This window comes from Ascaphus truei, chromosome 10 (genome assembly GCF_040206685.1).
Source record: "Ascaphus truei isolate aAscTru1 chromosome 10, aAscTru1.hap1, whole genome shotgun sequence".
Taxonomy (NCBI): Eukaryota; Metazoa; Chordata; class Amphibia; order Anura; family Ascaphidae; genus Ascaphus; species Ascaphus truei.
Genome location: NC_134492.1, coordinates 27,782,204 through 27,797,203, shown reverse-complemented (window position 1 = coordinate 27,797,203; position 15,000 = coordinate 27,782,204). Strand labels below are relative to the sequence as shown.

General features: G+C 43.7%; 1 protein-coding gene across 3 annotated transcripts in view; it reads left to right on the top strand.

Annotated features, from left to right (window-relative positions):
* Positions 1-15,000, top strand: part of FAF1 (Fas associated factor 1) — a 216,483-nt gene that overhangs the window by 129,668 nt on the left and 71,815 nt on the right. For all 3 annotated transcript variants that reach the window (XR_012804075.1, XM_075616310.1, XM_075616309.1), the window contains exons 9-12: positions 11,916-12,011; positions 12,811-12,940; positions 13,472-13,535; positions 13,984-14,065. Coding sequence is in view for 2 of the 3 variants with exons in the window: in XM_075616310.1 (XP_075472425.1) it covers positions 11,916-12,011; positions 12,811-12,940; positions 13,472-13,535; positions 13,984-14,065 (372 nt within the window). In the remaining variant the exon portion in view is untranslated. The remainder of the gene's footprint in view (positions 1-11,915; positions 12,012-12,810; positions 12,941-13,471; positions 13,536-13,983; positions 14,066-15,000) is intronic.

The window sequence follows — 15,000 nt, the reverse complement described above, 5'->3', positions numbered from 1 at the left end:
TTAGTCGCTGGGACCCCCTGGTCGACAAGATACTTGCCGGCGAAGGCACCTGTGTTGCAGTCCCACTAGGGAAAACAAAATGGCTGTTTAAATCACGCAGGCCAATCGCAAGCGGCAATGTGACCCGCTGAGTCTTCCTGTTGGATGGCCATTTAAAACCCAGCACGAAAGCAGGAAATTATACCCGTACCGGTACATATCTCGGGAACCGGGCCGTCCCTGCTGAAAATCGCACGGTTTGACTGAGGGGACACCCCAGTTTCCATCCTGGTTAAAAAGGGGGAGAGGGGATAATGCAATTGCTTCATTATTTCTCTTGCCAAATAAAAAAAGCAATATTTTGGACATTACATTTAAGAAAGCATTCACTGGGCTTTAATGGTGGCTTGTGCTTTTTTTTTCTTTCTTCTGAAGTATTGTCCTTATCACAGGGCCCTGTTTAATATATTATGAAGTGTGCGCTTCCGCCATTTCTTCTCACAAAAAGTGCAAACAAATTATGGAGTTGGCAACCCCCCCTCCCCACAATGCAAACGAGTATTTTTTTCCCCCCCCAAAGTTACCCATTCTCATGCTATTCAATAATGAGATGAGACGCTCAGCCCTGTGGAGGGCCATTTTTTTATGCGGCCTATTTCAGGGTGGGAAATGGAAAACCTTGGCAGCCCGGATGAGTTGGGAATAAAACATACACACACACAGACACACACACACACACACAAAATCATAAGAACTTTAACCGCTTATTAGCCATAGTGATCATAACGGCATGCTGAAGGGTTAATAGTTCTGAACCTCACATTATCTGAAGTAATGATTGAAAGCCAAAGGGGCTCTGCATTGTTTTACTAACTGCCAGGGCATACACAGGGTTAACCCCTCCCACCCCTCCTTGGGGGCCTCGCCTCCCACCCCGGACACCCCACTTCTTCACATGTCCTGTCTCTGCCGGAAAATGAGGCGGAATGGGAGGCTGTTGCATATCACATGAAAGGCGTTGTGTGACAAAGCAACCAATCAGATTGCTTGCTATATCATGGGCAGTGACCCCTTTACTGATGACCTCAGATATTGGGGAACATTTTTTCCCCACTTTAGGTCATTGATTCCTTATTTGGGCTGGAACCACGTGTTGAGGACTTCATGTTTGAATAAGCTTTCCTAGCATCTGACATTACGAGGATGGTACGGCATTGTTTTTCCAATTTATTCCCATGGCCTACAGACCTATAATCCATACTTGGTTAATGGCCTGATAGCCATTGTTTCTGCCCCAAATTCTGTTACATGTGGGGAACCTGGGGGTCTCTGCTGAACCACACTATATTTAGTCTCGGAGACCCCCTGGCCGACAAGGTACTTGCCAGCGAAGGTACCTGTGTTTCAGTTTTATGGTGGTGGGGTTAGAAAAAATGTGCAAATAGCACACAGCAGCACACTGCCAATGAAGAGTAATACAGGTGTATAAAAATAGAGGATTTAATGCCCAATCATAATGACAAGCAAGGGATAAAGACCCTCCTACGCGTTTCACACAATAGTGCTTTATCAAGGACTTCTTGATAAAGCACTATTGTGTGAAACGCGTAGGAGGGTCTTTACCCCTTGCTTGTCATTATGATTGGACATTAAATCCTCTATTTTTATACACCTGTATTCCTCTTCATTGGCAGTGCGCTGCTGTGTGCTATTTGCACATTTTTTCTAGCTGGTTTACCTTCATCAGTGGCTGGACACGCCATCAAGAGACTTTCATTGGCGCCAAGAGTGGGTAAGGTACAAGAATTATTCTTGGATTCGTTACCAGGGCTACTTATCTGGATGAGTGCTTTTTCAGAACATTACTCATTATGGTCTCCAATGAGACTCAGTGGAGGGGGGTCACCTTCTATTCACTGTGGTCTTCAGGAAGATATCTACAGGTTCATTTGAATTACTATCTCACCCAGTAGCTTACCCACGCCATTTAGAAGCCTATGTCTCTTTATTATATGGATTTATTTGTATTTTGGTTCCGGGATGTTTAGAGCACCCATGTTTTTCCATATATGTAATGGTGGTGGGGGGCAGCGGGTGTTAGGTATGTTGGGGTGGGGGTTGAAGATGGTCTTGGGTGACCTGGGGGTGAGGTGGAAATGAAGGGGTTCGCCTCTGGTATGCCATAGCGGTTAGTGAGACATTGTATGGTGATGCCTTACTAGTGTATATGCCATGCAATGGGTAGATAAGATAAGGTGATGTTTCAGAACTATTAACACCTTTGTTACCATAACGGACATGCCCTCCTGGCCACTATGGTTAAGGGGTTAAGAATTGTAGACTTTTAAAACCTTTTACGCCAGATATATATTACAGTCCATGTAATCGATCGATATTGAATTCGAACGTACAATGCGAGCCACTTTTAACGGCAAATTAGCTACCTGGTGCCCCTAAAAATGGTGCCAATATAATTTATATAGAATTAGGAGAAAGGTCTAAACAATTTCAGGAAAAGAGGGGCTAAGGCAGGGGGAGGCCAACTCCAGTCCAAAAGGGCCACCAACAGGTCATGTTTTCAGGATATCCCTGCTTCAGACCAGGTGGCTCAATCACTCCCTGCTTCAGCACAGGTGGCTCAATCACTCCCTGCTTCAATCTGATTGAACCACCTGTGCTGAAGGAGGCATATCCTGAAAACCTCACCTGTTGGGGGGGGGGGGGGGGGGGGGGCTTGAGATCTGGAGTTGAGCTCCCCTGTATTAGGCCATGTTGTTCTGTAAAATAAACGGTTTCAGGGGGTGGGTTGGAAGGGTTAATGCGACTTAAGTATTTCCAGCATTCTATTTTTTTATTAAACATTGTATGTTCTTTCAGAGCAAAACTCTCTTGCCTGATTTCACAAAAGAATTTCTACTGTATAAACACGTTGGTTCATATAATCAGGAAGCTCAGTATCAATAAGACCTCATTAAATCTAAGCAGGGGGACACACTGTGCCAAAAATGCTTCTTAGAAGTGGCTGCAGGCTCTCTGCGCCTCTGCTAAGCTCCTCGTTTCTGTTACGTTAATTGTTTCTGTCATTACTTCCCGAATTTTGACACCTTTTGCTCGAGCATTAGAAACGCAAGCTCTCCGTTTTTTCAGTCGGGGGAACATACTGCAAAGTATAATGGTACTGTGTAATGTGGCCTCATTTTTACTTTAGGTTAAATCCCCACCCCCTCCCTCTCTCAATGTACAGGCATACCCCGGTTTAAGGACACTCACTTTAAGTACACTCGCGAGTAAGGACATATCGCCCAATAGGCAAACAGCAGCTCACACATGCGCCTGTCAGCACGTCCTGAACAGCAATACCGCCTCCCTACCTGTACCGAAGCTGTGCGCAAGCGGGGAGACTATAGAGCCTGTTACAATTACATCACTTATGCACATATATGACGATTACAGTACAGTACATGCATCGATAAGTGGGAAAAAGGGAGTGCTTCACTTTTTAAGTACATTTTCGCTTTACATATATGCTCTGGACCCATTGCGTTCGTTAATGCGGGTTATACCTGTATATCTTAATTAAAACTCTGATCCTCTATTAATGTCATGTGTAACTGCATTATCCTGTCTGTTTAGATACTGGTCATAAGTAATGTCATCATGCCCTGCGTGACGATGAATAATGAGAATATTTTGTTGCTCAAAATTAATTTGACCATTGGCCAAGTACTTTGAGGCGGCCATTTTTTTTGCCATCCTTAAAATGCTTAGAGCAACAATATTGGCCGAACCAGAGACTTATCAGTGAATCCCTCTGCGATGAGATCCTCACCTATCAAATATGGCCAAGGATAAAGCATGTACACACAGCAGAAACTGTTTTCATGTACACTGCTCCTTTGGTGTATGAGAGCGAGAGGCTGCTCGGGGAACAGTGGCGAATATGTATCAGTACGGTGCAATCTGTAGTCCTTGGGGAGAAGCCGCATCTTGATTCTTGCATGAATCTTTCAAATCTGGATTATTACACGTGACGCAGATGTCTTTGGAGCAGAGGCTGACGCCAATTAAGTGTAGCGGATTACATTAAAATAAAGCGGAAAATGGCACCCGTTTTAGGCATAAGTCATTATAATATTGCGCTGGCTCCACCACTCCTTTTTATAACCGCTCCCCAAAAAGTGGAGCAGTGCACTTCAATACATTGGCGGAGGGTCACACAGTGTTAAGATTAAGCACTTTGCTCTGGTTTTGGTGCAGTGCTCCCGTTAGACACTGTTGCAATGGACCCTTGTGAGCTGGGAGAAAAGAGATAAGGAAATAAATACAAATCAACCAGGTGAACAATGCATCAAAACCAGTTCACTGCCAGGTGGCATGCAGTGCAAAGCAATCACTGTCCGAGACAGGGTTAAAATGCAGATAAATGATTTAGTCCTTCCGTGACCGCATCAGATGTAGCGGTAACCACAAGGCGTGCCAGCGAGAGCGGCTATCCTTGCACATCTGCCTGCACGTGGTGATCAGCACTGGGTATGTATAAGTGTATCATCACCTTAGTGTAAGGTCAGTTCATGGATACATGTGGGGTCCTGGGTTTTTAGTGTTGTCTTCCTGTATTTTTTGATATAAAGTAGTTAGTGGCACACGGGCGTCTCCTGCACGTGCCATAAAATTATTATTTATTATGTTACTATAAGGACACATGTTTTTACATATAGATGGATAATTTGTTACTATGCTATTCCCATTGTCCATAAAAGGCAGCGTCTAGAAAATGACATGTCAAAAGCTGTTCCATTGGCGTTCAATTGGTTTACATAAAATACAATAGTTTTTTTTTAATGAAACTCAAAATGACTTGGCAGGGGAGTAAAGAAGGGGCATTGTAAAGTGGGGCGGAAATCCTGACGTCATGGAGCGGCTCTTATGGGCGATTAAAGGAGACATTCCTACTCGCCTGTCCCCAAAAATGACACGGTGTCCTAGAACCTCTCTGCATATTTCCCCAGTTCTGAGGCAGCCATCACTCCTCAGTGTTATGTTGCAACATTGTAACTTGGTGGTCTCTCCCTGACCCTTTTTCCTCTTCCTCTTTTCAACCAGCGGCCTTTAGGAACTGTCATGTTCCCCAATTCCTGGTAAAGTTTAATATAATTTACCTTTCCTTGAATCCCCCCCCCCCCTTTTTTTTAATGTTGCTGTTATTCTTCAATAAGGCTTACAGAAGAAAGGCAGGACTTGGTGTGAATAAAAGAATAATGAGTTCAGCTACCTGCCTCTACCACTTGCCACAGTGTGCAGGAGTCCGAATACACGGAGAACTACAAGTATGTGCACATGGTCACAACGTGATCTGCTGCTGGTGACACGGCTCTTTATTGTCCATCATCGAGAAGCTGAGCCTGGTGTGGCCATTTTGTGCCAGCCAAACAAGTATTCTTATCCAGTGGCATAAAGGCCGAATATCTCAAGGGCCAGGGTGTCCCCGAAGGTCGGGGCATTGTGGCACAGCTCCGACAAGCCCGTGCGGATGAGGATAAAACAATAGAGCGGGGTTGGTGTTTTATTAGAACCGAAATAGAAGCCAGCTTTGTGAAAGACTACGCTGCGGGGGTGCCTCCGCAAAACCACTGTACAGGAGGGTTTCTCCAAACTTGGAAACGACTGGAGAAGTTCAGAATGAGACAGAGCTGCACCTTTAACCACTTCAGCTCAGGACGACAAGGGGTTAACCCAGGGCTGGGCAACTCCAGACCTCAAGGGTCACCAACAGGTCATGTTTTCTGGATATCCATGCTTCATCACAGGTGGCTCAATCATTGATTGAGCCACCTGTGCTGAAGCAGATATATACAGAAAACCTGACCTGTTGGTGGCCCTTGAGGACTGTCGTTGTCCACCCCTGGGTTAACTGCATTCCTTTAGTAACAAAGCCCAAATATCAGCCATGAGAACATTATCTGTTGGGCCTGTCTCAGATGAATGTCACCCTGCCTGTGTTAACAAGTTTAAATTCCCTACTCTGACACTGTACTTCTGGCTAAATTAGAAACTTTTTTTTTTTTTTGAACCTGTGATAAGTAATTGCCACTGTTAGCGACTCAGCACCGCGCTAATTTGAAGTGACATGCCCAAACTGGCCCCGTAACATGAAGAGGCACAACAGGTGTGAGAGGTGGGGCTTTTGGGACCGGCTGAACCCCGAGCTGGTGGAAAATAGCAGAGTGAAATGAACCTTGAGTAAAGCTGTCAGCAGTAATTATCTCCGTAGAATCGGAATGATGCCGGCATTATAACCTCACAGAGAGACGCCCTGCTCCTTTCTTCCGTTACTCTGCAGAAAACCCCAAATCCTGTTTACCTGCTACAAATCTCTGCGTTGGTTCTGTACGGTGGTGCGGGTCATTAAACAGAGATCAGATTTAAGCCAAAAGGTTTCGAGATAAAATGTAAACATGAACTGTAAGGCATATTGGGGGCAGAGAGAGTGTAGAGAGGGGATATCACATGGACTGCCATCTTAAATGTGGCCCAGTACACCATTAAGAACCAGTGTATGGTCCCGAGCTTGGCAGTGCCTCTCGAGCACATAAAGTAGAATATTGTTGCAGGTTTATTTTAGAAAATCAGCATTTCATTCAAAATGTTGGGCCTTCCTCATGATGGACTGAAACAGCAGGTTCATGACCAGTAGTGTGTGTATGTGTTTATGTCTATTTATATAGTGCCATCCAGGTACATAGCGCTTCACAGCAGTGATACACGTGACATAATAATATAATGCTGTACATAGTGCAAATAAGCGCTTCAACGACCAACAAGAGGAGGTGAATTTTATAATGTGCAGTGCTTTCCAAACCTCACGGGTCTCCGCGCTCTTAACTTCAGACAAGCTGCTTCATCTGCTCCGTTTCCAAATATTAGTTTTCTTGCGGTTCCCTTTCAGCCCTTTTCCTGCTAGAGAAGTCTGCAAGTCATTTGTGTTTTTGAGTCGCTGCATCTTGGGAATTTGTGCCGCGTATTTTCTGTGTTTGAATATATTGGATGCTCTGTGGCATTTGCTTCCATTCTGTTGTGCTCACGAGGGTCTATACTGTATGTGAAAAGCTCATGGTTGGTGTTCAACTACTGTTAAAATGACAGATCAGGTGTTTTATGGCTGTGTGCTTTCCCCCTTTTAACTCCAAAACCTCTGACTGCCCCTATAACCCGACGCTCTGTTCTTTCTATCTCAGATCTCTGCATTCTGACTGGTCTCTTTCAGCACTGAGTACTCTGTAGGTCAGTGACCTCTCCCCAGCCGCTATCTGATGACATAGTAAGATATGCCTGACAACCCCTATATAAACATAACATTTAAGGCATATTCCTTGTTTTCATAATTTGTACAGAGTTTTCCCAACCTTACAGGTCTCTTCACGTGTATTGAACATTTCAAACCTCACAGGTCTCTTCACGTGTATAGAACATTTCAAACCTCACAGGTCTCTTCACGTGTATAGAACATTTCAAACCTCACAGGTCTCTTCTTCACGTGTACAGAGCTTTCCAAACCTCACAGGTCTCTTCACATGTATAGAACATTTCAAACCTCACTGGTCTCTTTTTCGTGTACAGCATTTAAAGATGAGACTTGTGAGTGTAGTGATGAACTCCCATGAATCGGCATGTATATCCTGGACCAACAAAGTTACTAGGAGCATTGACTTGTTGATTGAAGATTCTGAAGGATTTGTTTAATTAGCAGAGACACGTTAAAGGCTCAGCCCTGCTTAGATAACTCTTACTGAAGATGATCTAAAATAAGACAAACCTCTTTACCATATCAATCCTTTGACATACAGAGACACACAGACACACACACACCAGTTAACAAACTGGCTTGTGGTTAGATTAAAGTTCACTGATGAGAAAGCTGCAGCTATTCCAAGCTGCAGTGATCAGGACAGAGTTATAAAGTAGCACTTAGTAAATTGCCAGTGGCTGCCATTTTGAAATGCCATAAAGAAGTATGTTTTGGAAAGCAGTATATTACGTTGCTGCTGTTACTGCATTCGGGAACAGCAGCAACGCTTACTGATCTATTACCAATGGTAAACAGTGTGCTAAATCCATACATACCAAATCAAAGAGGTCAATGCAGGGGTTCGCGACTCCAGTCCCCAAGACCCTCAACAGGTCAGGCTTTAAGGATATCCCTGCTTCAGCACAATCGGTACCTGCTTCAGCACAGGTGGCACAATCGCTGGCTCAGTCTTTGACTGAGCCACCTGTGCTGAAGCTGGGATATCCTTTAAAACCTGACCTGTTGGTGGGTTTTGAGGACTGGAGTTGAGAGCACCTGGGTTAATAGTAAGTAGCTGCAAATTCATAGAAGACCAAAATGACCAGTGCATCATCTTTGACAGTGGCTCCCATCATACGTTATATGGAGACTGTAATCTAACTCAGTACTAAGTATCAGTCCCTACTGACAGACAGGGGTAATACAATGTGTACAATAAGGACAAGGCACGTGGGAATCAGAAACCTCTTGATCCTGTGATTGCAACTCATAACCTCACTATAGTATAGTTGTTTAATGCGTCTATTATTGCTGAATTATAATTAGGAAAAGAACTGTGATAAAGGGCTCATTTGCCACACTGGAGGTGATCTTCAGCACTGGGCCAGTTCAAACAGGTCGTCTTTCAGTTTGTAACTAGCATGACTAAATCTGCCTGTTTCAACATGTAACACATTATGTACAGTGATTTAATGCCCGGCCAGGGGAAAGTAGTAAGGCTAGAGTGAAATAAAAATAATGTGCTCTGTGAGACACACACACACAGTGATGATCAATATAAGTGACAAAAGATGAATGTTCTCAGAGAAGTGTAGGTACCAGTACATCATAAGTTGTAATACAGGCATACCCCGGTTTAAGTACACTCACTTTAAGTACACTCACGAGCAAGTACATCTCGCTCAATAGGCAAATGGCAGCTCACGCATGCGCCTGTCAGCACGTCCTGAACAGTAATACCGGCTCCCTACCTGTACCGAAGCTGTGCGCAAGCGGGGAGACTATAGAGCCTGTTACAAATGCGTTATTTACATCAGTTATGCACGTATATGACGATTGCAGTACAGTACATGCATCGATAAGTGGGGAAAAGGCAGTGCTTCACTAAGTACATTTTCGCTTTACATACATGCTCCGGTCCCATTGCGTACGTTAATGCGGGGTATGCCTGTACTTTATATGGACTAATGAGAGAAGTTCTCATAGATGTTATGCTGTGTATAGAGTTTTTCCAAACCTCACAGGTCTGGTTTACACGTGTAGGAGAGACAGACGTGTTTGTGAAAGCTCTGCACACGCGATTTACATTTCTAAAATACAATGTTTTGTGGCGTGTTACTAATCTACAAACACACTAATAAATAGCAGGAGAGACTTAACATAGAAAGCCGGGCAGTTTAGGAAATGCAAGTGTGAGATGTGCACAGGAAAGTCATGTTGTGTTTATACAATGTGTTACCAGGCTGTAATACACTGAGAGTTACCGCTCGTTTTCACGTATGTCCTGGGCACAGAGTTGTGATGATGATGATACATGGTTACATTAAATGACAGGACATTCATATTACATGGAACTTGCAAACTTTACACTTGGACTTTAAACACCGATATGTTGGAGATTGGCGCAGGTTTGATGAATCTGAGAGGCGGGTGGATGCTCTGTGAGGTTTTTCAGTCTAAACTTTGCATTTGAAAAGGAGAAGTTAAATAATATTTGCTGTTATCACTGTCTGACCTCTGACTGTTCAAATCCTCAGGGCACTGCAGAGAATTCCACATTTTGCCTTTTATTACACACACTATCTGAACCGCTGCACTGCCAGAGAGCTGGAAACCAATTCATCATGTGCTCTGCTACACATCTGTTTCACAAGCAGGTTACCTTCATTTCCAAATATTGCAGATGCCATACACAAAGTAACAAAATGGTCAAGTTGTGGGAATTGAAGATGGAGGGTATCATGAAAACTAAGGGGTATGCATTGGATTCCTTACTGTTAGGCTAGTTGATGCACCGAGCATCCCCCCAGCACAGATGGAATACGTACAGAGAAAGGGAATGAAAGGAAATGAATAGGACAAACCCAGAACCCAAAGGAAAGCTAGAGACTGTATTGACAGCATGCAAAGTCTAATGCTCCCAGCACACTGTATCCTCGCCCTACTGCTCTCACTGGTTAGAGAAGTAGCTATCTATATTGGTAATTCACTTCACAATATCACGTATCAATTAGTCTCCCCAAGAGGCACCCTAATGACGTTTCTAAAAGACCTTTTAATTGCTAAGCTGTGTCACTGTATCTGGACAGGCTGATTGCTGCATCTCAACACAGGTTATTGCCCCTGTAAAATGTTATGATTATTTTATAGTGCGTCCAGTGCATCACAGCTCTGTTCAGTGTGGCACAAGGTAATATTAGGAAAATATGATTTCATTATCTTTACATGTTGTAATATTGTTGGGATGGAGCAGGCGCTAAGCCTTGAACAAGATCCTCCGTCCCACCTCAGACACCACCTTTACCACTGGGGCCAAACCTTTTTTAAATACTCCCCCCTCTTTCAGCTGAATGCTGTCTTGCTGTCATAGGGCCCTGAAAGGCATTGCAATGTAATGGTTTACAGGCCTGGCAGTGAAGGGGTAATGTTGTGTATCTATTGTCTGTATTGGAGGTTGGCCTCATTATCTTCCCATGCTTGTGACCGTTCGGTCCTCCTCTGCAGCGGGAAGCAGCGAGGGAATATACTTTGTCATTCACATGAATATATCCACAACAGAAGCCAAGCTGGAAAGTTTATGTCTGACAGTCACCAGCCGCTCCACACCTCGCGCTGCTCTGTTAATTTTAGGATGATGTTGTGCTCGGGAAATAAAATGCCCCTCTGCTGGTCTCCCCTGGGGCAGAATGAAAGGTTTGTTTCCCTCAGGGCAGACCGCAAGTTCAACACTCAGTCTGTCAGGGGCATTCAGAGAGACAGAAAGTCTCTGCGCTCTAACTTCAGACGAGCTTCTCCGCCTGTTCAGTTTCCAAATACTAGTTGTGTTACTGTTCCCTTTTAACCTATTCTCTGGCAGAGAAGTCTATAGCGTATTTGTGTTTTTGGTCTTTGTGATATCTGTAATAGCTGCTTTATCTCTCAGACCTGGTCGCTGCATCATGGAAATTGTTGCCGCGTATGTCCTGTGTTTGCATATATTGTAGTCTCTATGGCAGAGATGGGCAACTCCAGTCCTCAAGGGCCAGCCACAGGTCAGGTTTTCAGGATATCCCTGCTTCCGCACAGGTGGCTCAATCAGTCCCTGCTTCAGCACAGGTGGCTCAATCAGAGGCTCAGTCTTTGACTGAGCCACTGATTGAGCCACTTGTGCGGAAGCAGGGATATCCTTAAAACCTGACCTGTTCGTGGCCCTTGAGGACTGGAATTACCCACCCCTGCTGTATGGCATATTCTTGCATTCTGTTGTGCTCATAGGGGTCTATATGTGAAAAGCTCATTGGCCATGTTCAACTAGAGATACAATGACAGAAAAGGTGTTGTATGGCTGTGTACTTTCCCCCTCTTTTAACTCCAAAACCTCCCACTGACCCTTTCTAGCATAATAACTAGTAAGTGTGCAATCAGTATGTTGGGTATTGCTGTGCTATTCACAGGTAGGCTTAAAGGCCTTAACCTGTATCTTAAATTATTGAAAAAAGTGGCAGACAAGGTGTTACAGGGCTGATTGCTTTCACTTTGTTGCAACTCCCGTGTGCATTAGGGAAACTGCACCTTTACCCCTTTGCTCGTTGGGGGGATTATTGCAGCCGGGTAGAAGGCGTTGCCATCTAATCCATTGCATTTTCTCTCCTTTTTTCATGCCGTGGCACAGATGACGCTGGCATCGTCAGGGCTGAGTTATCCATGTCATCGGCTCACCGTGGCAAGAAGAACTTCCACGGCCCAAACCAGAGAGCAGTCGCAAGAGGTTGGTATACTTTAGGGATATTCCCCAAAACATGTATGGCAGCTTTACTGTAATATGGTCAGAGGTTTAGTCTTGCACACCTTAAATGCTATAATGTTAGCAATATACTTGCGTTTAAAGTACCGGTGCTCCGTGGTTCAGGAAAAAACCTGTCTGGTGTATTCTCAGGATACATGTAAGTAAGTAGAGGATCCAGGGCACTTGCTAAAGAACTGATTGAAGTTCGAAACATTGTGTGTGCCACTAAGCGAATAAATCCTTTTTTGCAAATCCGAAGTGCCCTGGATCCTCTACTTGCTTACATGGCAGCTTCACTGAACATGTATTGGAAGTCAATAGTGTAACCTATCACAGAGGAGAGAGACGGAGCGAAACGAAGACCTTCCTCAAGGGTGGTATCATTCTCTATTAAATCATTGTATTCTTTAATCAAAGGCATTTGCCGTATTATTTATTTATTTCTGTATATGCTATGTGTTGGCCTCTCTCCTGGTGCACTTTTATTTTTTGTAAATGTACATGGTAATTTTCTTCATTTTGGTAGATTATTTACAGTTAAATACATTTTGATACCTTCTAATACGGTGTCTATCATTCCTGCACTAGGACAGTCATACATGGTTCAAACACAGACGTGGATGTGGGAAATGCCACTGGAGTGTATTTGTAAAGTGCTCTGGCATTGAAAGGTGCTAAATAAATAGAAAATATTGTTATCGTTCTCTTGATGCCGGGTTTTTGGCATAATGTGGCCGCCTTTGGTGCCCACCCTCACTCGCTGTCCTGCTTCATGCCCCAGCAATGCACAGATGTCCACATGATCAGCGACAGTGATGGAGATGACTTTGAAGATGCTGCAGAGTTCGGGGTAGATGATGGCGAAATCTTTGGCATGGCATCTTCATCTGCACTCGGAAAGTCCCCAATGAGTAAGTAATGTTTGGAAGCCACATGGGGTCATAGATGCAACACCACCACTACCCAGCGAATTGGCATGTGCTGCAAATGACACATAGCAATGCCAGCTGACTCAGTTTTTTTCCCCTGCATTGGGAACTGGCCTTCAAAAAACACAATGTAGCTGATGTAGTAGGTCAGGTGTGGCCAATTCTAGTCCTTAAGGGCAACCAACAGGCCAGGGATTTGAGATATCCCTGCTTCAGCACAGATGGCTCAATCGGTTGCTCAGTGAGCCACCTTTGCTGAAGCAGGGATATCCCTAACACCTGGCCTGTTGGTGGCCCTTGGAGTTTTTCACCCCTGTACTTGGTAGTGCAAAAAAGTTTTTGTTTTGATGCACTGCAGGTGGGTAATAAAGAATAATCAGTGACTAATTGATTCTCATAGGTTCTGATTTAACGCTAATTATTCTTGTACCTCAATGTGTCATATAAACCCAGAAACAGAGATCCCCTTGCCACACGTACACTCTTTCAAGAACCTTTATTTTGTTTCCCAAGTGCCTGAAAATGCTGAAAACGAAGGTGATGCTTTGCTCCAGTTCACAGCGGAATTCTCCTCCAGGTAAAGTGCAGTTCAGTAAGCTGAACCTCTCCCTACAAGAGGGTGCAAGAATGTTTTGCAATGCGCTCTAGGGGATCAATCAGGGATCTGAGCTTCACATCATGATCATTGTATGTGTATATTATTACAATATCTGCATAAAGCACAGTGCAAGGGGAGATAATAGTACAATTGCATTAACATGCACTGATATAGTAAATTAGGAGGGCCATGGGTGCTGGACTTTAAAAACAGAACTTAGAATGCAGGTCATTGTACAAGCTGGTTTGAGGACAATTCAGCACACCTGAGATTATCTCTGTACTTTTTTCCGCTCTTCAGAACCTACTGACTCGTAAAGATTCTGGTTGTTACTGGATTTCTCTTTTCTTATTGAATAAAACATTACCAGCATAAATAAAGGGTGTATTACACATTCTTACCTGTATGCGTGTTTCCTCCCTCCCAGATATGGTGACTGCCATCCTGTTTTTTTCATTGGCTCGCTAGAGGCTTCTTTCCAGGAGGCGTTTTACGGGAAAGCAAGAGACGTAAGTGATAATTGGGCTGATATCAATGACTGGGACAGGGATAATATTGTTTAACAAGAGATCTAAGTGTGTTAGCCACATAACACAATTCATTGTGACGCTTGTACAAAGTCAGTTGGTCTGTTCCCTCGCCCTGTATTTCTTACCATCCTGCTTTCAAAGGATTTTGTGGTCTGTTTATCATGACAGAAATAGTGTTTCTGCCTTTATATTAAGTACAATAAAGTACCCTTTTGGGTCTCATCAGTGTGAGGTTGGTTGTACTGGCTTTGCAATTTTCAAGCTGGGTAGGTTTACCATACACATTATTTAAGTTATGGTGGGTGAAAAAGGCGACAAGAAACCTCCACCCTTTGCATATAGCCAATAAAGAATATCTCTTGTGAGCACATTCACATGTCTTAGACAAGTCTGTAACCCTGCCTTTCACCATTATCACCTAGCATACAGTGCTCCCACTGCAGCAAGGGATTCTGGGAAATAACATGCAAATAAGCACAAAATGTGTCACCTTTTGCCTGAAAGGCATGCACCTTATTTGCATGTTAATAAACTATTAAATATAGGGATAATGTAAAGTGTCCATAATTTAAATATTTAAAAGGATATAAAGTGCAGTGACGTTTCCGCAGCTTCTAAGAGAATGAACCACATCCAACGAAATCTATTGAAAAAAGACACACAGAAGCGCGTGCCACATACTGTAGCATAAATCTGTGCGAACATTTGTTGTCAAAATTAGAGATTTCTAGAATAGCACACTCAGGTGTAGCTAGAAATAGCGCATTGAGAGATAATTATCTCAGCAGAATGGTACTCATCTGGGGCCCCGATATTCCATAACGATGTAAGGAATCCTGGCTTAAATATACACGTGCAAGTCCAATACGAAATGAGGAATAAAAGAGAAAATCTCTAGGAGGATAAGGTCACCG